This window comes from Perca flavescens, chromosome 4 (assembly GCF_004354835.1).
Source record: "Perca flavescens isolate YP-PL-M2 chromosome 4, PFLA_1.0, whole genome shotgun sequence".
In the NCBI taxonomy this organism is placed as follows: Eukaryota; Metazoa; Chordata; class Actinopteri; order Perciformes; family Percidae; genus Perca; species Perca flavescens.
In genome coordinates this window covers 33,665,638-33,688,928 of record NC_041334.1, presented here as the reverse complement: position 1 = coordinate 33,688,928, position 23,291 = coordinate 33,665,638, and the positions used below count along the sequence as shown (strand labels likewise).

The 23,291-nt window shown below is 40.4% G+C and overlaps 1 protein-coding gene and 1 non-coding gene across 2 annotated transcripts; both read right to left on the bottom strand.

The window, feature by feature from the left end:
- Window positions 1-2,599: 2,599 nt before the first annotated feature.
- On the bottom strand, window positions 2,600-2,672 carry trnaf-gaa (transfer RNA phenylalanine (anticodon GAA)). The gene has a single exon. It is a non-coding gene; the product is annotated as a tRNA-Phe (tRNA).
- Window positions 2,673-7,657: 4,985 nt separating this feature from the next.
- Window positions 7,658-9,187, bottom strand: LOC114553747 (G-protein coupled receptor 22). The gene is made up of 3 exons (XM_028575086.1): window positions 8,613-9,187; window positions 8,281-8,543; window positions 7,658-8,148 (listed from the first exon to the last, which is right to left on the bottom strand). The coding sequence occupies exons 1-3, from the start codon at window positions 9,185-9,187 to the stop codon at window positions 7,658-7,660; spliced, it is 1,329 nt and encodes a 442-aa protein (XP_028430887.1).
- Between the last annotated feature and the right edge of the window lie 14,104 nt (window positions 9,188-23,291).

Below are 23,291 nucleotides of genomic sequence, written 5' to 3'. Positions count from 1 at the left end.
TGAAATACTTTTAACCTTACCTGTGCAATATGTGGATGCAGCCACCAGAGATCGGTCTAGCATAGGATAGTATGCACCAGAGATATTTGGATTGTTTCCTCACATTATTCATAGCAAATGAGCATTTTAGCATTTAGTGTCTACAAAACAGTTTCCTAAATTAGAAGGCTCAAATAACCTCTGATATGTGTGGCTACGCTTCTGTTGTTCTTTCAGTGTGGTGTAATATGCTGGTAGTACTATAAACTGCATGTTTTACAGAACCCACATGAATGTGCATTGATTGTCTCATTGTTTTCTCTTGGCTTTCATGAGGAGCGTTGGGTTTTAGATGCAGTCTCTGAGCAACAGAGGCCATTGCACTGCACCCAAAGTCAGACATGATGATGTTGAAATCAAAGTTTAATGTTTGAGTTAGCTCTTATAGTGCTTAAGCCATCTCTCATATGATGATGATGTTTTATTGCTAAGCTACTGAGACACACAGTGACAACAACCATAGAAATAAAATCGATTTAATTATATTTCCATAGTAACAACACTACACACAGCTATTTATATCATATTTACACAGCTGCTTTATAATCAAACAGGGCAAGGAACAACAGCATTGATTTGAAACACATCCGTATGTGTAATAATAATAATAATAATAATAATAATAGTGAACTTTCTAAGTCATGACCCAAAACATCTTTCGTAAACATCCATTACATTTAGCAGGGCTACCCCAACATTTACCTTGAGCTGTACTTGTGCAAGTTCTGATGTTCAAATCATAAAGTTCAAATCTGATGGTGTCTTTGACAGGCTGGGGAAAGGCTGTGGTCCACAGTTAGCCAGACATCAAGGTTGCATGGAGTCCATGATGGAAGAGGTCAGTCATGATGCAAGAGCCAGCAGATGCAGGCAGCATGTGCGGGTGACGCTGAACTAAGGGCAGAGATTATATTTATTATATCTGTAAGCATTTTCACTAACCAATGAAGGGTCTGAGCTGATGTTATTCAAACGGTGATTTGGAATATCATAACTATTTTAGGCTGTCTAAATTCCCTCCAACATTGTCTGGTTGTTTTGAAGAGCACTGAACAGCCCAGTGGCCTTTCAGCTCATGCATCATCATATGAGCTTATAATGCACAGTAGTACTGTACATTATAATCATGCTGTTTGCCTCACAGAGGGGCTTCCCATTTCCTTTCCGTACTACATGTACCCTTCTAGCATTCACCAATACAAATCCTTTGCTGTTATAAAATCGGCATACTATACATTTGTATACAAGTAAGCCATGCAAAGAATAAAAACATAGCCCAGAGTATTTGTTCAATGAACAGAGACTTATTCACAGCAACAACACAATAAGCGGCTTTATCAGAAGTTGTTTATAATACAGGCTGTATATACATTTTATTTGATTCATAATTTCTGTCATAATTCATAGACTTCATTTAAATATGTCAACGAATTAACAAAAAAAAGAGGATCTTCTGTGTGTGTGTGTGTGTGTGTGTTGTGTGTTTTTTGGGGGGTCCTTTGCTGTTACATTACCAACCCCATATGGTTTTTCATCTTCTTTTTGACTGATTTCTCAGTGCCTTCACTGACTTCCAGTTTTGGACATCAGGATGAGGTGCAAGAAGTTGGGAGTTATGCTCAGACATATAGTGCTTCCATTTGTAAACAATTTGTGACCCTGGTTTCACGGTGTTGTCAGTCCCCCCCCCCCACCCCAATAACCAAGACTGGCCAGTGCAACTCCCCAAAAAAAACATTATAATTTCCTTTCCATAAATGAAGACATTTGCACCATAAGTTGATGCAGAAAGGGCAAACATTATTGCAGAAAAATTCACCAGAATGCAGAAAAGTAAGTGTTTGATATGCTCAAAATTTCAATTTTGATAAAACGTGGCGATCTCAACCCCCCAATGTTGAACCCAAAGTTACGCCCTTAGGCTCTGCACATGAACCTTTGAGTTTAATTCTCTCATCTCTTTCTATTAAATTCACTGTGTGTTAAAGGTCCCATGGCATGGAAATTTCACTTTATGAGTTTTTTTAACATTAATGTGCATTTCCCCAGCCTGCCTATGGTCCCCCAGTGGCTAGAAATAGTGATAGGTGTAAACCGAGCCCTGGGAATCCTGCTCTGCCTTTGAGAAAATGAAAGCTCAGATGGGACTGGCTCTAGTGGCTGTAATTCTGCACCAAGGCTGAATTTCGGGAAAGAGACTTCAGATACAGTATTAGGGGACCACTAAGGTCTATATAAAAGCATCCAAAGAGCACCATGTCATGGGACCTTTAATTTCAAAACTCTACTCTGAAATGTTTGTTTTTATCTAAATCGGTTTTCACATTCTGGAACAAGATAAATAAATGTTTTCTATGTTTTGCTGTGGACAGTGTACGATAAGCGCTGAGCTATAGATGACGTAAATGATTAACATGGTCTGTTTGAATGTTGTTTACTTGTATTTAGCCTTGCATTTGATTTGAAACTCAAACGTTTATGTATGTTGATAGTTGTGACCCTAAGGTTGTGACATTATGATCTAATTGGCATGAGTGTTCTTTTTGCATTAAAAGACTCCTGCCGAAACCCGGGATCGAACCAGGGACCTTTAGATCTTCAGTCTAACGCTCTCCCAACTGAGCTATTTCGGCTTGCATAATTACTCGGTGCAATGTGTAAATATTATTATACCGTAGGTTTAACTTTAAAATGATTATCAAAAGAGATAACCATTTTTGTTTCTTCTTAGAAAAACTGTTTTGGAATTACAATGTTATTTGTCATTAAATTATATTAAAATTTAAAAATCATCCAAACTTTAACCTGTGGCCTGTTTTTTTGCGTTATAGCCTACCTAACCGTACCTTGTCCTTTCGTGATTAAGTATTATATCGCCTGTGTGCCGCGAAGGTACCGCTGTGTTTTAATGTGCTGGGTAATGTCATTTTTCCCTCCGTGGCCCGTGCGCTACATTAAAATCAATGCGACACACCTTACAAAAAGCGTGGAGGTTGTGATATGACTGTAAGATGCATGTAAATTGTTGCGCCCAACACTGTTTAAAATTACAGCCATATTTCTCACCTGCCATCTTTATCGGCTCGCTTCGGGTCTGAACTTTTCGCGAAGCTTGCGCAGAGATCAACTGCGCAACTGGGTTATAGGTTGCCAGGTTGAGGTGACAAACGGGTTGAAAACCAGTTGTAGGCCTATGGTGTGTGGATTGTGTGAATAGGATGTTTCATACAAGATATGTCAACTGAACATATTGGTCCGATTATTTATAAAGGAGTTTGAAATTACGGGAGTTTCCCGGGAGAAATAACAAACCGGGGGGTCGGAAGATAAGGCTAAAAAACGGGAGAAACCCGGGAAAAACGGGAGTGTTGGCAAGTGTGGTTTAAAATGAATAAAGACATTTTTTTTTCTTTTCTAAGAAAAACTGTGTTGGAATTATGTTATTTGTTTTAAAATTATATTAAAATGTAAAAAATAATCCAAACTTGTAGCTGTGGCCTTTTTGTTTTCGTTATACCTTACCTTCTTTTACCTCTCGAAAACCACGGAGGAAAGCCGGCAGCTTACGTGACGGAGACAAATGAAGCATTTGATTTGCAGGACTTAATTGTTATTTGCTTTTAACTAAAATTATATCAAAATACAAAAATCATCAAATCATATAGCTGTGGCCTGTATGTTTTCGCTAGGTCTGAGTGCTGCTGAATTACTTTGCCCAGCAGGCTTCATCCCACATGAATGACCTTCTTTTTCCCATTCTGCAGAGGTTGTATCGCCTCCCTCCCACACAACAAAAAGCCCAAGTTTTCAAACAGCATGCTGGCAGCTTTTCAACTAATGCGTTCACTCTGGGAGGAGCATGGCATGAACACTGCAGGTAGGCTACTGGAGGTGCTCAGTGCCTACTGAGGGCACCGGTACTGAACATGGATGCACCCACTTGAAACGGTAATGGATGGCTTCTCATCAGAAAGCTTGAAGCCAGTTCAACAGTGAAGTTTGCTTTCACGATGCCAACAGTGACATGATAATGCTAAAATGAACATACATATTGTACCACCTACACACACTATTATTGGCTACTTTTTGATTGTTATAAGTGCACAATTGTATGCAACTTGCGGTCCATTTTTAAAACAGACCTCATTGAATCACAATGAATAAACATAAGTATCCTATATGTTTATTTATTGCAACAATGTGCTTGTGTCTATGAAGAACGTGATGTTCTTTAGCTCAGCGGTATATCACTGTGTCCCTTCCCGAACCAGGGGATTAATCATGTGAGCTATATGGACAGGGTGTACATTGTCCTCATGCTGTTCGCTTCACAGTAGGTTTCATCGTAAGTCAAAGTCTTTATGTGGCAAAATGCAGCTATCACAGCTACACCCGAGGCCAAGGCTTTTTAGACAGAAATATTGTTTGCATATATATATATATATATATATATATATATATATATATATATATATACATATGTGGATTTTTTTTTGCAATCCACAAACTTATAGCAGAAAGCATACATGAATTCAAAAAGACATGAATACAGGATAAAGGCATCAAATACAGACCTCAGTATTTCATTTTTATTCATATAATTCAACATTGCATGGTGATACATTCACATAAAAACAACACCATGAAGAAAACTTATAAAGATAGCATATTCTTGTTGTACATACAGTATAATATGTTTATTTTTTCATGTGTTTACATTCAAGAACATATCAATTGTGTGTGTCATATATTACACAACCTCTGAAATGAGCCCCAGTGTGTGTACATCATCAGAACAGTGAACACACAAGCAGGTAGAATCCTACAATCTGTTAGTGCTCGGCTGTAGTGGCAGGTTGAGTTGACCCATGGGACCACATGTTTGGATGAGCCAGCTGCAACTGAAACACTCTAAATCTAGAAAAGTCAGTCTATAATCACATACAGACCAAGTGACTGCTGATTTCACAAGAAATACATTTTAAAGTGGTTAGTATTTACAACATGTACATTATTGTTATTTCAAAGGAGAAATGCATGCTTTATAGTATGCCAAAACCCCAAACTAAACCACAGTGAAAAATTAAATATAATGCAATCCAAAACAATTGACCTGCAATGAATACTAGTGTATACTACTGTTTTGAGAATGTGTCAGAGAGGTGTTAATTGAACGGTTATTTTTAAGATTGTCATTTTTGGTGATGCACTGGACTGCATTATATTAAAAGGTTTTCCTGTTATTTTCTCCTCCACCTGTCTATTTTACAGTATCATAGCTACTTCAGCACAGCCAGCTGACTTTACCACATAATTCTGCCAACATTTATTAAATCATTAAATAGATTTCTTTTAGTTAGCAGTTTTGGCAAAGAGGGATTGCTAAAAGAGTTAGATGAGATGTTTGACAGCACTCTCATGTGTGCATACATGGCTGTGTCCGAAATCGCACAGTATCAGGACGTACTTCATATATATACTATCGTTCAACATACTTTTGTGTGAATTAACAGTAACACGTGTATCTTTTAGGATGCTGTAATTACCACGTCACTTTCTGAGAGCTCTTGCCGGTTGGAGACAAGTAACCAAGGTAACCAGTGCCACCCTCAGCTCTACCTGCATCACCAGATAATGCTTACATTACTGAAAAAGGTAAGTAACTCTATTGACATAGAGAGGCAAAGTCCCTCCCCTTCTGGTGGACCAGAATTGGACCTTATTTTGGAAAAAAAAAACATGCACTGTAGTGAATGGGGAGAGACAAATAAGTTTTTTATCCCGTTTGAAATGATCCATGATATAGCTACACATACGATGTTTTGCCAATTTAAAAGATAATTTTGCAGTCTCAGTTTCTTGTAAAACTGTTGAAGTATACAAATGGAAATACGTAGCCTAATTAGAAAGACTACTCACCCCAAAGTCGCATGAGTGAAGTCCATAGACAGTATATAATGGACCAATAGAGCCCGTTGCTCTGGACGGAGACCAGTGAAGGCTATTAGAAGCACTTTTCCGGTGATCGCCAGCTTTACTGCGCAGCCTCCAACTGAGAGAGACAACGTAAATGTGACGTGAGCAACGTGTCTGAAAGTTGTAAGTCTTCTGGTAGCTGTGCCAAGAGAAATCTCAATCATTCCCAATCTTACAGAGACAGAGAGTGTAGGTATATGTAAGGAGATAACATGGGCACAGGCTAATTATTGCTAACTAACATGCTAGTTAACATTAGTAATTAAACCTAAACAGCTAATGTAAGTCGAAACTGCCTGCGAGCTTCTCCTGTACTATACGGTAATTCCTCTACTATGTGACACAATCGTTAGCCTATTTTTACAAAAACGTCTGCTACGGAGCCATAACGTGAGGTACAAGGTAATGGAGCCTTTTATACATTGTCGTGTTTCTTTAGAAATAAACAATGGACAAATAGAGTCTTTAAACGCTTCAGATGTAAAGTTATTCGCTGTCAAAGTGACGTCAAAATGAATGCTAGTCAGTGGAATGCTAACGGGAGGTGATGGCTATGTAGCATCAAAATGGCGCCATAGGAGGTTTGAGTTCTGAAGCGAAGCTTACCCCCTTGGTGATGTCTCGCTGAAGCTAAGATGCCGGTGTGTTTTGTACCGGAATGTAAAGTTACTCGCACAAGCAACAGGTTTTGCTTGTTCTTGTGCTTCCCGGCTGATAAAAATACACTGGATAAAACACATCAGGTAAGATAATGTTGTAGAACAGATCTAAGCTAGCTAGCTAGACGGGATATGTAGTTTACTTAGCTGTTTCACACAAAAGTGCGCTTGCAAAATTCTTATCTTTTAAATTGACGCTGTGCTAAGCTAAGCTGTTGGCTGAAGCTTCATATTGACTGTACACACAACCATGGAATCAATCTTCTCATCTAATTCTCTGCAAGAACGCCAATGAGCAATTTCCCAAAATGTCAAACTATGGCCTTTAATCAATGTGCTTACCTTCTCCAAGCAGTATATGCAAAACATCAATAAGACATTGCACCATTTGATACAAATTTAAGAGCAAAAGAGTTGCATTTATATGAAAGAGCATTGCAAGGTTTTATGTAAACACTGTAACATTGAGAGTTTAGTAACTACTTATAATAAAGCAAAACTGTATTTAATAATTCACACTAGCCTTTAATTGTTCTCTGACTTGTTCTCCTCCTACACCCGGAAACATTTACATCTCTGGTGGCAGACCAGTTTAGATGCTGCTAAACACAATTCTTTGGAGCAGTTAGGTAAGCACCACTATTAGAACGCTCTATCATACAACTCCATTTGTAAACAGACTTCACAATTTGAAAGAGTGCAAATTATATTCACTTTTGTGTTTGCTGTTATATGATTTTCTTCAGCAGCAGAGGCTGTGTGCACCACAGTGACGACAGAATCCAGCTCTCACTGATGCCTGAGGTGAACATTAGCTGTGTTTAGCATGGGCTTGCTGCTGGTGGTTACATTTAAACATCTCCCAGAGGTGGAAATGTGTTTTTCACATACTGGCTTCACGCACTAGTGAGTTTCATAACAGAACACACCTGTGACTCTATCCCGCTTTTTAATTGTACTAGCCCGTCCCATGTGTGTCACTCTCAGAGGACCTCTGCCAAGCAGCGGTCAGTACCTTTGCTTGCTTCCAGCCGCACCTGCCGGCTGGTTTTTCTGTTCTCCACCCAGGAGTTGTGTATGATAGTGCCCCCTGGTGAAGGGTCTACCTGGAGCAGGGACACCACCCTTTTCTTAACCTTAGCACGGAGGGCACGCCGTAGCTTCTGTCGGGTGAAAGCGTAGAGCAGAGGGTGGGAGACAGTTGTGCCGTAGGCCAGGGCTAAGAACCAGAGGCGTAGGCTGACCAGGGCGTCACTGGGGCCTATGCCCAGGATAAGCATGTTGGTCACAGAGAGGGGAGCCCAACAGCCCAGAAAGGTGGTGATGATGATGAGGGATATCTTGAACACCCGCCTCTGCCGCTCGCGTCGATCCCTGTGTCGCCGCACTGCCCGCCTCAGGGCAATGATGGCCGACACAGAGGCCTGGACGCTCGTGGTGGGCATGGCGGTCGCGGCGCCTGTGTCAGAGGTGACTAGCGGAGCAGAAGAAGACAGCGCGGGCGGGGAGGTAGCTGTGGGGGTGGGGGAGGAGGAAGGGATGAGGGGAGGATGGCTGAGCTGTTTAGTACCATCTGTGGTGCACTGCTCCCCTCCTACCTCCCCACCACTATTATTCATTCTGAGCCCCACCTTTTTTTTCTGTCTCTTGTGGGGCCCCCTGAACTGCTGGCCCTTCTTCATGTGGGAGCCGATGCGGATGTTTAAAGCCCTCAATATTCTGGAGTAGGTAAACAGCATGACTGCCACTGTGGTGAAGAAGATGGGTACCTGCAGGATAAGATGGAAATGCATACCCAGGCCTGTGTGGTAGTCCTGCCCGCCAACACACAGCAGTGTCTGGTTGCGCCACGCTGGCACCTCGCTGGAACTGATACCGTGTGAGGACAGCGACAAGCGTGTCACCTTCCCTCTCTCCTCTGCTCCTTCTCCACTGGACCACTGCACCTCTAAGAATGGGATAAAAAACACAGCTACCGAGGTGACCCAAACGGCAGCCAGGAGCAGCGTTGCTCTACGTGTGGTCAGCAGCCTGTTGGCAGGCCGCACTGAGATGTCATATCGGTCCAAGCTGATGACCAGGATGTTGATGGCTGTGGATATGCTGGCAAATGTGACACATGCCTCGTGGAAGCAGCAGAGCAGGGCCAGGTTTGGTCCTGGAGGCAGCAGCACAATCACCAGAGTGAGGGGCAGACACAGCACACACACCGCCACATCCAGCACATGCAGATTGACAGTCACCATATTGCTCACCGAGTCCACTAAATTGGATTGAGAGAAGTAGAGCACCAGCACAGTCAGGTTGCTGCTGAAACCTAACACCAGCTCCAGCATGAGGAAGGAAGTGAGCGACACCTGGAAGCCCAGCGAGTATGGCGTGTACCAGGACGCCGGGCTGCTGGGCAAGCCCCCTCCTTCATGCTCCTGAAGGACTCCCATTCCCTCCAGGCCGGCCACCGTCCCGAGCCAGTCACTGGAGGCTGGGCCTGGGGTGTAGCTGTCAGTCTCCATGACGACCTCTCAGCCCTCATATATTGTATCTGTCACACTGTTGATGAGCTCCCATGATGCACCAGGCTGAGCCTCCATGATGCAGGGATGAATAACAGCTTGGTGACAGCGCTGGGAAGCCAGGAACACAATCCAGACAGATGAGAAATGAACTGTCGAGGAGAAAATCAAAACACGTGTTATCTCTCATAGCATGTCATGACATCTCAACATTACTTTGAATAGAAAAGTCAAAACAGACCCATGTTGACCAAAAGAAGAAAATATTTCTATCTATCTATCTATCTATCTATCTATCTATCTATCTATCTATCTATCTATAGATTGATCGTTATAAATATGCATATATCATCCAGCATCTGCAGATTGAACAGGTGCTGCATTATGCATCAATCCAGCCTTCAATCTGTCTCCTATCAGTATCCCTGATTACCATTTCGTCTCAGCCACAGCCTGAGACCTGCACACAAGCTGTCAGAACTGCAGGCCGCCACAATAGGCCATCAGTATGTGTAATGGAGCTCAGGGGAATGGACTTTTGAATGAAGATAAGTAATCAGACCAATCAACCGCCCTCTCAGTGGATCAGTAAAAACACATTCAGCAACGGACACAAAATTGGTTACGATCTCTAGTCCGCCAGCTGTAGCAGACCACATGATTTATGTGAAATACCTCTACTGCCAAAAGAGTCTTTTTATTACATAAGTGTTGGAATGTTTCAGCCAAACTGAGTTAAGTTAATTAATTTTTGTATCAGCGACAGCGTCACATCTGAAGAGTTAATTCACTAAAAGGAAGGACATCAAGGAATAACCAACACGGTTAAACGTGTCTGTGTACATGAATCAATAGATTAAATAACGTGACCATTTCACAAACTGCCGTGAGATAGCTGCAGAATAAACCAAAGGTAAACATCAATCATAAAGCAGATTTCAGGGAGATTTATGTGATTAAAAACAGGTACAACAAATCGGCAATTTTAACTATAGATGAATCTACCAAAACAAATGATTTACTGAAGGCAAGGCAAGGCAAGGCAGCTTTATTTGTATAGCACATTTCAGCAACAAGGCAATTCAAAGTGCTTTACATGAAACATGAAACATTAAAAACAGTTAGAAAACAATTAAAAACAATTTCAAAGCATTAAAACAATTAACAACAATTTAAGATCATTAAAAGACAAGAATAAAATGTACAGTGCAGTATAAGAATTTTAAATAAAGAGCAGTTAAAAATAGGTTATTTAAAGAAAGGCAACATTAAAAAGATATGTCTTCAGCCTGGATTTAAAAGAACTGAGAGTTGCAGCGGACCTGCAGTTTTCTGGGAGTTTGTTCCAGATATGTGGAGCATAAAAACTGAAGCACATTTTACACGTTAAAAGAATTACTGTACTGGAAGCATGGGGTAACAGCCTATCTATGTCCAAAGTTAAAAAAATATGTCCACCAGCACTTCTAAAGCTCACCAACATATCTTGTTTGTTTAAAGGTCCCATGACATGGTGCTCTTTGGATGCTTTTATATAGACTTTAGTGGTCCCCTAATACTGTATCTGAAGTCTCTTTTATATAGACCTTAGTGGTCCCCTAATACTGTATCTGAAGTCTCTTTTATATAGACCTTAGTGGTCCCCTAATACTGTATCTGAAGTCTCTTTTATATAGACCTTAGTGGTCCCCTAATACTGTATCTGAAGTCTCTTTTATATAGACCTTAGTGGTATATAGACCTTAGTGGTCCCCTAATACTGTATCTGAAGTCTCTTTTATATAGACCTTAGTGGTCCCCTAATACTGTATCTGAAGTCTCTTTTATATAGACCTTAGTGGTCCCCTAATACTGTATCTGAAGTCTCTTTTATATAGACCTTAGTGGTCCCCTAATACTGTATCTGAAGTCTCTTTCCCGAAATTCATGCCTTGGTGCAGAATTACAGCCACTAGAGCCAGTCACACAATGAGCTTTCCTTAGGATGTACCATTTCTGTGTCTGAAGCTATTGAGGAGGAGAGAGGGGGGGGGGCAAGGTGGAGAGGGGGGGTGTGGCCTTGACCAACTGCCACTTTGCTCGTTTGAAAGCCATGAGGTCTCTTTCTCTCATGGGTGGGCCAAATTCTCTGGGCGGGCAAAGCAGAGAAAGGGGAGGTAACCTTGCTCCTTATGACCTCATAAGGAGAAGATTCCTGATCGGCCCATCTGAGCTTTCATTTTGTCAAAGGCAGAGCAGGATACCCAGGGCTCGGTTTACACCTATCACCATTTCTAGCTACTGGGGGACCATAGGCAGACTGGGGGAACTCATATTAATGTTAAAAAACCTCATAAAGTGAAATTTTCATGCCATGGGACCTTTAATATGAACACAAACAAAAATGTAAACGTGCTTTTAGGGGGAGTTACTGTACATGCTGTAACTACATCTCCGTTGGTTGACCAAAAAACTCACTGTAGCAACAGTGTTATTGGTCCAGAAATAGAATTAGTGCTGCTATTTCACCACTAAATTCATTTCTGAGACTGTTTTATGCGAGAAATTAACTGTGTACAGTTTGAATATGGGCAGTTTTCACAAAAATTGATGGCCAATTGCACATTTTCTCCGATATGTTGTCAGACTTGGAAGCTCCAGTCTTATGTGACAGCCAACTGGCGGTGGCCGGGATCGCTTGCTTACCGGCGGCCGGTAATACTCACAGCAGCCGCTGTCAGCTGGAAGCTGTTTCAGACTCTCCCACCAGCCGTTGGGCCACGCCTCCTCATTTAAATTGACACCTGTCACTTCTAAATGAAAAGCTTAATGTTAAATCAAAATATAAAAGGTGAATCTTGAAATGTCAATGTCAAATGTAAAACATAAAATTCAAAAGATAAAATGTCAAATTGAAAATTATAAAGGGGAAGGGCTAAAGGCTTTTTTTTTTCTATTTGAGATTTTAATTTAAGCTTTTATATTTCACATTTAATTTAAGTATTTCCATTTAAGCTTTTATATTTCACATTTAATTTAAGTATTTCCATTTAAGCTTTTACATTTCACATTTAATTATGGCATGATTGTTTCTAGTAGTGTAGTAAAATAATACTATTTTTCTATTTTTAGATCTTGCTTCATTTTCTCTTTGGACTTTCATTTTGAATTATGAATAAATATTCCCTCCATAGGATTTAGGGTTGATGATCCAATCCACTGTTTTGAATTCTGGTTGTGGTGATTAAGGGTGGTGGCTTTAACTTATTCTTTAGAAACAATGGCATTAAATGGAGGACAAAGTGTTGACTTCAATTAAATATCAACCAACAACTAGACTGCTGCCATTCAGTTCGCAGCTCGCAGGTCATTGATGACTTTTTTTCGTGATTTTTTGTTATAGCTGTTAGACACAGCCTGTTGGTACACAGGCACCCAGACAGTATCTTACTGTTGTATTGACAACCACAGGATTAAAGGCAGTGTGCACTGTGCAGAACACAGCTGATTAGAGGGTGGCCACTGATTGCACCTGTGGGAAATCAATTGAATGATTAAAATCACAGCTTGCTTTCCCCTAAAATCATTAAAAGGTGGAAATTTCAGCATCAAGTGTTTAAAACATTTGTTGACGACCCTACAGATCTAACAGATCAACTCTTATCTGCTGGCAACAAGACATTCGGTTGAGCGATGGACTCTCCCAGTTTCTGTTGCCACGGAAACCCCACTACAGTTCTGGCAGAGGTGCCATAGTATCGAAGTGTGTGACACCCATAGACAGTTAAATACATGGACCAACTGATCCCGTTGCTCTGGACGGAGACCAGTGAAGGATATTAGAAGCACTTTTTCCGGTGAGGGCTGAGCACTCGAAGTGGTGGATTCTTGTTTAAAAGAAGGCATGCATCACCTGGAAGTAGGATATCTGAAAAACATGCTGGAAACCTGAGACAGATTACAGAAAATGTGAGGGAAGGAAGTAGAAAAGAAGCATGAGCCAGGAGCCTGGTAAACAAGATGTCCCAGTGGACAGAGGTGGCAGCTCTTTTTTCCACTCTAAACTCCTACATCACTTACTGCTGCTGGTTTCCTGGTTGCCTCCAGAACAGACTGCTTATGTCCCAAAAGACTCCACTTACGATTGCCTGAGTGAAAAGCATGATGCCTGCACGGGTAAGATGCTAAGCACAGAAAAAGTGGACAGATATTGCCAATCTTAAAATTGCAGCGGAAAAGCAATCTGGTCATAGAATGTAGACTGGAGCTCTATGATACACAGGTTTTCCTATAATGGTTCGGCTGTGCTAAATTTGCTTTATTTTTAGGGAGTTTTGGTGTGATTTTTATACAGTACCTTTTTGTAACAAGTTTTCTACTTGAAAAAAAATCAGTTACATTGGTTTTCTGCACCACTGTTTAATCTCGGTTGAGTTGCAAAGGGCATTCATGTGAAGCAGAAGTGTGAAATATCAATAAATATGACCCTGCTTTGACCCAAAGCGCCTCATGTCTGACCCTGGAGAGCACTGTGCTGTTTCACACTGTTCTTTATCCTCAAGTTTGTTATTAAGAATGCTGTCCCTCTTTGAATCTGAGTGATCAGTTCAGTTTAAGGCTTTGCAAAGCACTTTTTTTTAATTTCCAAATCCAGATAAAACCTTGTGAGAAAGCAACTCCACCACTCCTGATAACTAACGGTACAGATCCATTTGACCGACACGACTGAACCGTGGTGTCGCAACGTCATACAGCCATGGTTGATGCTCGACGCCCTTGACTGCCAGCTGATTGGACGAACGCGTGACGTGGGTCTGGCTGCTCGAGAATTTCAACCGAGTGTCATGGCGGCGCATTGAGAATACGATCTAGTATTTTTAGCAAGAAATAGGCCATACAGTTGCTGAATCTGTCTTCATTTCAGATTGACAAAGGTTAGTTTGAAAGATTTCCGCCTACTTCTACTGGATAGTCGCGTCGCGTTCAACAGATTAATTTGCATAAAGATGGGCATCGGCCAGCTTTTTGACGCGCAGCATTTTTTCAAATGCAGCGTCAACTTCCCAGAATGCTTTGCGGGCGCATTGAAGTTGCTTGACATCACCCATAGGAATAAAGTGGAGCGCGGCGCGACAGAAGCGTTGCACGTTCAAATGGCTCTTATATACTAGACGCAGCCGAGCTGGCGCGTGCAAGTGTGACGTCATGAGATCGCCGTGACTATTTATACCTGCGCTGGTGGTCATGACACTAGTTGCAGTCTTCTCCTGAACAGAGGTGGCGCTTTCTACGGACTAGAAGAAGAAGAAAACGTCAACGTCAATGCTTCGATGTGATTCACTGACCTACTTCGTCGGATCGAGCCTTTCATTCACCATAAAAGAACTCATCTTAACCCGGTAAGTTTACAAGACAGACTTGCAGTCACTCTGAGAGTTGTCGCCGATCTCGTTCAGGCCTCCTGTTTCCGCTTTGTCGCGCGCCGCTGAAAAATAAAGAGCCGCGCGCGACCTCTGCTCGCGCGCTATAAATTGGGCGCGCCAGCAGGATATTACGTCATTTTGACGTCACGATGGCGCGCGCCACCTTGGATGCATCTAGTATATAAGAGCCTTAACTGTCAGCCGGAGACAGCCGAGTGTGAAACCAGGTGCATTTCTAAAGATGGCTTCCTAATTATGTCGCCTGTGAGTGGAAGACACTCACCAGGGTGTGCTCCAGGTGACTGTTTGTGTGACCATTTTCTAGCTTTGCAGAAGGCAATTATTTAACCAAGATCCTACTGAGAACCAGGAAAAGGTCAAGGAGATGGCATTTAATCAGCAGACAACCCATCTCAGCAACACCTTCTCCATTTAACCTCTGACAATGTAATGAGGTCGGAGGTGGGCAATTACACATTTTCATAAAACAACTGAATATCAGGTGATAATGTCAAGAACCAAGACGTTATGTGATTTTGTGATGTGAGTGTTCTGAACGGATCTGCATTTTCCAGTTTGAATCCTTAATTTAGATAAATAAGTTGTATAATTATTAAATAATTAACACTTGCTAGATGGGAATTTTGGTACCACTCTAGTATGAATCTTTTCATCTAAATCTTGGCAAAAAAGCAGATTTAGCATAATGTCAACCTATAGCTTTCACAAAAAATGCACCCTAAAACACTCAGTTGTTAAAAAGCTATGTGTGCTGTACCTTTGGCACATTTTGTGGTTTGATAATAAACTGATGTTAATCTTGGTCATATCTACAGTTGATGCCTGTACTTTTAGTGCAAAATGCAAAGATGTACACATTACCATCTGCAATACATAAACATATTCAAGTCATTCTCTACAGTACTTCTACATCACATCTGAGTCCTAATCCTTAAAGGTCCCATGGCATGAAAATTTCACTTTATGAGGTTTTTTAACATTAATATGAGTTCCCCCAGCCTGCCTATGGTCCCCCAGTGGCTAGAAATGGTGATAGGTGTAAACCGAGCCCTGGGTATCCTGCTCTGCCTTTGACAAAATGAAAGCTCAGATGGGCCGATCAGGAATCTTGCTCCTTATGAAGTCATAAGGAGCAAATTTCAGAGAATTTGGCCCACCCATGAGAGAGAGAGAGACCTCATGGCTTTCAAACGAGCAAAGTGGCAGTTGGTCAAGACCACACACCCACCCTCCACCTTGCCCCCCCTCTCTACTCCTCAATAGCTACAGTCACAGAAATGGCACATACTAAGGAAAACTCATTGTGGGACTGGCTCTAGTGGCTGTAATTCGGCAACAAGGCTGAATTTCAGGAAAGATACTTCTGATACAGTATTAGGGGACCACTAAGGTCTATATAAAAGAAACTTCAGATACAGTATTAGGGGACCACTAAGGTCTATATAAAAGAGACTTCAGATACAGTATTAGGGGACCACTAAGGTCTCTTATAAAAGAGACTTCAGATACAGTATTAGGGGACCACTAAGGTCTATATAAAAGAGACTTCTGATACAGTATTAGGGGACCACTAAGGTATATATAAAAGAGACTTCAGATACAGTATTAGGGGACCACTAAGGTCTATATAAAAGAGACTTCAGATACAGTATTAGGGGACCACTAAGGTCTATATAAAAGCATCCAAAGAGCACCATGTTATGGGACCTTTAATTTTTGATTCAGTTAGGAGGAGTGTCTCTGTCTTTCGTTCTGATCTCCTTTCAGCTCTTAATGAAACCTGTTTATGGATGCTCGTTTTGTTGCTTTGGGATTTTGTTTATTGTCAACGTTATTCAGGATAATCAAGTTGAACATTAAAACTTTTCAGCAATTTAGAAGCAGTAGAAACAGAAACAGTAGACATCAGGTTCTGCTAACAAACTTAAAAAGCAAGAACTTCTTTCTGCGTCTATAGTTTTACACCAACGTTCAACAACCACAAAGGTGAAATCCTTTATAAAGAGGAACAGCAATTTCTATATTTCCTTCTCCACCTAAATAGTCAGACTTGAATGCAGTCATTTAGAACTGGTTGCTGCAAATTGTAGAATGTAATTCTGGGATGTGTAAAAAATTATTGCAAGTTGTGGAAAAGTGAAATAAATGTTTTAAATTACAACACTTTACAGTGCATTAAAGCCTCAGCAGGAGGGTTAATTCACAAACTGGTACACCACATCCAAAGCTACCACTTTCTACACATATCTAGGTGATGCCTTACAACCGTTTCCCCGCTGGTGTAGGAAGCCAGAAAATATGTGACGAGAGACTGTATAACATGTATAATTGAACAGAGATCACATCAGCATTCCCCCAGAGCAGCAGCACAAAGATGAAAAGACAGTGAAGATAATGTTAATATTCCTGTGAGACAAGCTGATGTAACAGGTTGTCAAAATGATATATAGTGAGAAGATAGAAATGCTGAAGAAAGATATAATGAACAATAATAATGGGGAATACAGATTTAATGTAGGATTTGCATGGGAATACTGTGGGAAATTGTGTTTTAATCAACCACACTAAAAAAGGACCATGATAAATCAAATCAAGCAACAAGTGTTTGATATTTTACTCTTTTCTCTCTCAGTGGAAACCTACGCAGAACCAGACAGCGCTGAGTGCCAACACTGTAATTAAAAGACAAAAAAACTTAATTAACTAAATTGTATTCTGTCACTAATAACGTTCATATTACTGTAATGTTAAACCTATGCAGGTGTGGAATGTAACTAAGTACATTTACTCAAGTACTGTACTTAAGTAAAATGTTTAAGGTACTTTATTTTTATGTTACTTTATTATTTTACTCCACTACAATTCAGGGCCAAATATTGTACTATTTACCCCACTTCATTTATTTTACAGCTTTAGTTACTAGCTACTTTGCAGATTTAGATTATGAACACATATACAGATTAATTAAACAAATTATAAAATTAACACAATGATCAGGATGGGCATTTAATGATTATATCTATCATACACACATATCACACATACACACACACATATATATATATATATATATACTGTGTGTGTGTGTGTATATATATATATATATATATATATATATATATATATATATATATATATATATATATATATATATATATATACTCCCTCTGTGCAACACCCACCAGCATGTGTGTTAGCACAAGAGTAAAAAAACATAAGCTGTCTATATTTGAGCACTCTCTCCAGTCACCATGACATGATTGAGACAAAATGTCAAGTCAAAGCACTTGCAGGCCACTGCTCACCCTCGGCAGTTGGCTTGGGAGAGCAGCACACACATATTACTACATTTGTACACACACACACACACACGCACACACACACACACACACACACAAAGAAACACAAACACACATACACACAGATGTACAACATGACACCTGCTGAGTCTAAGTGGTCTTGTAGCTGTAGAATAAATACAGATAGGACAAAAGTATCATCTGGAGCAGCATTGGAGTGTATTCCAGGGTTGTAAATGTAAGGGATTATTTTCTCTGCCAGCAGATGAAATGTAAAACAAATACGAATTGAATACAGAATCCCCACTGAGTCTGACTCCCAGCTGCTTGTCTGCCATTAACAGGCCAACTCTTTGTGGCATGACTCCGACCTTCAAATGTTTAGACAAATACTTGAGTGGCATTACATTTATCATTTTCAAAATTAGTATTATCATGTAAACTGTAATAAGCATTTTGAATAGTTCTATACAGCTAATATGTCCATTGTATGCAAAGTTATATAGACCCATAATGGAAAACAGGATTATGTAAAGCCCTACTGGGACTGCACACACACAATTTGAAATAATCACACTGTCGAAATTAAAGCTGGTGGTTTGACAGAACAATCCAAACTCAAGGGTTGTTGCTGTTTCCACAAATATGTCCAAAACAAGCTTTATCCTCTTTTGAAAAATGAAAAAGAATTCACAATAGCTGCATCATTTAGAGGTGTGAATCTTCACTGATCTCCCGATTCGATTCGATTACGATTATCATATCAGCGATTTAATTCGATTCGATGTCTCAATGCATCGTGACACATCACGATGCGTCACGATGCGTCAAATAAATTATAGCCATGTAGGATATTTAATTCATAGCTTTTCAAGCTTCAAAAACAAAACATTCTGCAGTGCTCTAATACTAAATAAACTGGATACATAAAACTATACAGCACTGAGCACATGGCACTTCCTGAATGTGCAAAACATAACAGAATATGTAAACAGAAATGTTGTTAGGCCTACATTAAATTGTAAACAGAAATAATTGATTATGAGATGCAGCATTGTCCATGTCCACGATTCGATGCATCGATTATTTGATTAATTTCGACACCTAGTATAATTATAGTTTAGATTTCTATAACTCATATTCTGTTTGTTTTTTATTTGCGCATGGCCTCCAAAATATTTAAAACTTTGTTAAACAAAAAGTTGCCAGTTCTACAACATATACTATTATAATATAATACTATACGTCTTATGATCTATATAAAGACATAAATAAATAAACACACTCTGAACCCTCGCTGCTGTGTTAACAGCAAGGGTGCGAGCAGGGTCAACGGTCCTCTTCATTCTGATTGGTTTATAGAACCTCTGTCCAGGGTTTTTACAACCCTTAATTGTGGCCGGAGGAGCAGCTGTAAAAAGCAAGCTGGACGTCATGAAATATTAAAAAATACAGAGTGCTTAAAAGGGAAAATATGAGGGAGAGTAAAATCAAGCAAACCCTCAGCTTCTCAGCAAGATGAGACTCATCTTTAATGAATGTGTCTCTTAAAATAACCACAGAGGAGAAGTCTGATAGATAACTTGCACATATAGTGAGTGAGTGCACCTGTTACCATTTTAGTCATTGAATACACTACAAATCCATTATTCAGACGGACTCTCCAACAACGGGCAATTCAGGCTCGAGCAAAGCCTCCAGGCTCTCACTGAGGACCTTTGTGTTGTCCTGTTACCTGAATGATTTACTGCTAAGCTGAAATATGGACCTGGAATAGTCAGCCTTTGAAAACATAACCTTGGGGAAGAAGCAAGTGGGGGAAAGGAAGAAACAGAGACAAGATAAAAGGTGTGTTTCAACTGACAGGTTGATAAATGCTGAACAGAAAGCCATTTAATGGAAAATGATGGGGTTACTTAAGAAGGAGGTAATTAGAAGACAATTTATCCATGTGTGTGTTAGCTGACGACAGCAAGAAAGAGAGGAGATGATGATGTTATATTTACACACACGCAGACACGCACTCACACATGCACACACACACACACACTTTCTGTCTTCAGCAGGATTTCTTTTTCTTCCTTTATGTTCACAATCAAAGCCGTCCACAGAACACGGGGACAATGTGGCGGAGGAGATGCAGCAACCCAAACGCTTTCATCAAGACTTCTCTCTTTTTTCTTTTTTCTTTCTTCCACCCCCACACTGTTGCAACCAACCCCTCCTATCTCGGTTAATTCTAATCTTGCCTGCTGTGTCTTACTGCATTTAGTTTCACTTTCATTGTCTTTATTTGTCCCTCTGTACATCTCTCTTTTTAGTTGTTGTGTTCTTTGACATAAAACACTGTTGCTTGTGACAGCTGAGAGAGAAAGTGCATGAAGCAGCATATGGATTGTATGAGAGTATAAATCGGAATTATTTGATTCTGTGACGGCAGAATGCATTTCCAAAATGCTGAGCAGCATATTGTCCCATCTGTCAAAACTGGATACGGTTGGCTTTCCTGGCTTTACAAGGGCTATACAAAACACAACACCAGCATTAATACTAGCAACGATGACTTTAATTTAAAAGCATCTGCCAATTATTTTCTCGATTAAACATTTGGTCTTAAAAAATTAGTGATGTTACAATTTCTCAGAACCCGAGGTGACGACTATAAAGTGCTTGTTTTTCCCAACCAACCCGTAAAAATATACTGTAGCTGAGAAACTGAAACCAGATAGGCCTATATTTGTGAATTGTGCTTTGCAGATACATTATCATCATCAAATTGTTGATAAAACTTGATAACCACATTTTGGATGAAATAAGTGAAAATAGACCTGCAGGGAACAAAATCCTTTTAGTGTATACCTTAATCTGTTTCATATTAAGGTATACTGTGCATAATTGTAGTAACTTTAAAGGTTATTTAACAGACCTGTTGCAAGTCCAAAAGGTCTCTTATGCTCCTCATTCTGCCTTGATAAATGAACCATTAAGGTTTAACCAGGGCTGTAGTACTTGATAGAAAAACATCTCAAGTCTGATGTTTTACTAATTGTCTTGGACTCGTTGGTATTAAAATAGAAGATACTGTCTCTCATATCACATGTATTATGAACAGGTAAGAAAGTGCTGTTGAAGAGGATTCTTTTTGTTCTGTCTCGGTCTCGACTGTCTCTCATTTGGACTCTACCTTGACTTGGACTTGAACCGCTTTGGACTCGGTCTTGACATGGTCTCGACTAGTCCTGGTCTTAGCCTTTTCTTGGACTCGACAAAGGTGGACTTGACCACAGCCCATGGGTTTAACTATTTAATTAAATTTGTATATGTTATTGATTCTTACCTAAAATTACCATATCAGCAACTATCAGACCCTGACGGGCAGTGAGAATAGATTACGAGAGGTTTAAGGCATTTTATAGATATTTTAAGGCATGTTTGGCCCCTCAGCTGTTGGCACACAAATGCACAAATGCAAAACATCGCAAACACACACACACACACACACACACACACACACACACACACACACACACACACACACACACCATCCAAACAGACAACCAATCTTTGATAGGCTGCAGGATGCATGGTGAAATGTTTCCAGCGGACTGCAGTGAACTCCCTCAGGAGCGTGGGAGAAATACACAGCCTCAGAGCCCGTAACTGTGTCAAGCACACTCCCACATACAGTCCGTGGTTTCTAATAAAACCCTGATTCCTCTGCTAAATCGATATTTCGTGGAGCTCTGACTGCCAAACAGCACACAGAGCGGTGTGCTGCTGTGCACTGCAAGTAGCCATTCTCTAATCAAATAAACACATTAAGTTTGATATGATATGATATGCATTACCAACACAGTGTTTCCAGTGTATAAAGATTTTGTTAAATATCTACACTTAACGTTAGGCCTATAATTAAATAGAAAAAAATAAGAAAAGCCAACGCTGCGTAAAAGTTCAACTAAGGCAAAACAAATTAAACAGCGCCTATATCCGTGAATTTGAGTGCACGTTCCTATCACACAAAATGATTTAATTGGCAATTTAAGTTATTGTTGGACTGGATAGGTGGGGGTACACCTGCGTGCCAACTGTTTGCCAAACGGCTGCGCAATTTTACACTAAAATGTCTTTCTCAGACTAACGGCTGGACACACAAAATCTGGGATGCTACAAAATAAATAAAATAAAACGCATGGATTATTTAGCAAACCTGCACTCTTACCTCTTGAGTCGGAGCCGTGCGCTCAGCGATCCATGCCTGCAACCTGTGTGCTGATGGGAAGCGTTCCTTCTGCCCTGTGGAGCAGCCGAGCACATGCTCAGCAGCAACAGCTCCACCAGGGACCACCGAAAGCAACACAGCTCAGTGGGACGGACGGGAAGAACTCAGGCTCCTGCTGGATGTACAGAGGACCGTGCTGTCAGGACGACTTCAGCTGACTGACTGGAGGAGGAGGAGGAGGGATCTATCGAGGTCAAATTGGCTTAAAACTCCGAATTTGTCTGTGATGCTGGTTTTGTCTTTGAGGAGGTAGTCTACTTGAGAACTTTAAAGCCCCAGTCAGAACTTTTCCGGAATGGGGTGGATGAAAATATAGGCTATATAGCCTAGGCCAGGGGTCTTCAAAGTGTTTGAAGAGAGAGAGAGATGGATCATGGACCCCTGCTACATATATTATGAAGTTGCATATTAAATTGGACCTACAAAAACGTGTAGGATGGTAACAATTGTACATATTTTTTTTGTGCGAAGAATACTAAGCAATTTGAATAATAATTGTTGCCATTATTTTATAAATCATGTTTTAATGTTAAACATACATGTGGCACAATGAATCCTTAGGCATAACTGTCTGTGGATGGCTATCTTAGTGACTACCTATAAGCCAGTAAGCCTATCATCAGTGTTTTTTTTTTTCACAAATAGGCTGATTTATATTTGCTAATAATATGTTGGCTTAATGTTAAGACATTCTAAATATTTGAAAAATTAAATAATTTGGTGGCCCTCCTGCAGTAACTCTGAGGACCCCCTGTTGAAGATCTCTGGCTTATTAACACACATTAAGCAATTTGTGGCTCCATGGGGAGATGTGCAAAATCTAACAAACTGCCTCAAGTGATGTCACTTGAGTCCGTGTCAGATGGAGCTGGGGACTACAAGTTTGAAAATGAAAAACACCTGGAGTAGAGTTAGAAAAAAGTGAACTTACCAGATCTCTTTAGTCCTCATCTCTGCTTGAGGCTACATTATCTACTACTAGCACATAAAGCATTCTGACTGAACAGTTGTTGCTGGTCTAGTGGCATTGTGGGTAATGTAGGCAGCAGGTTTTGACAAGGAATAAGTTGTATAAAATAAAATAAACTGCATGAATTTGG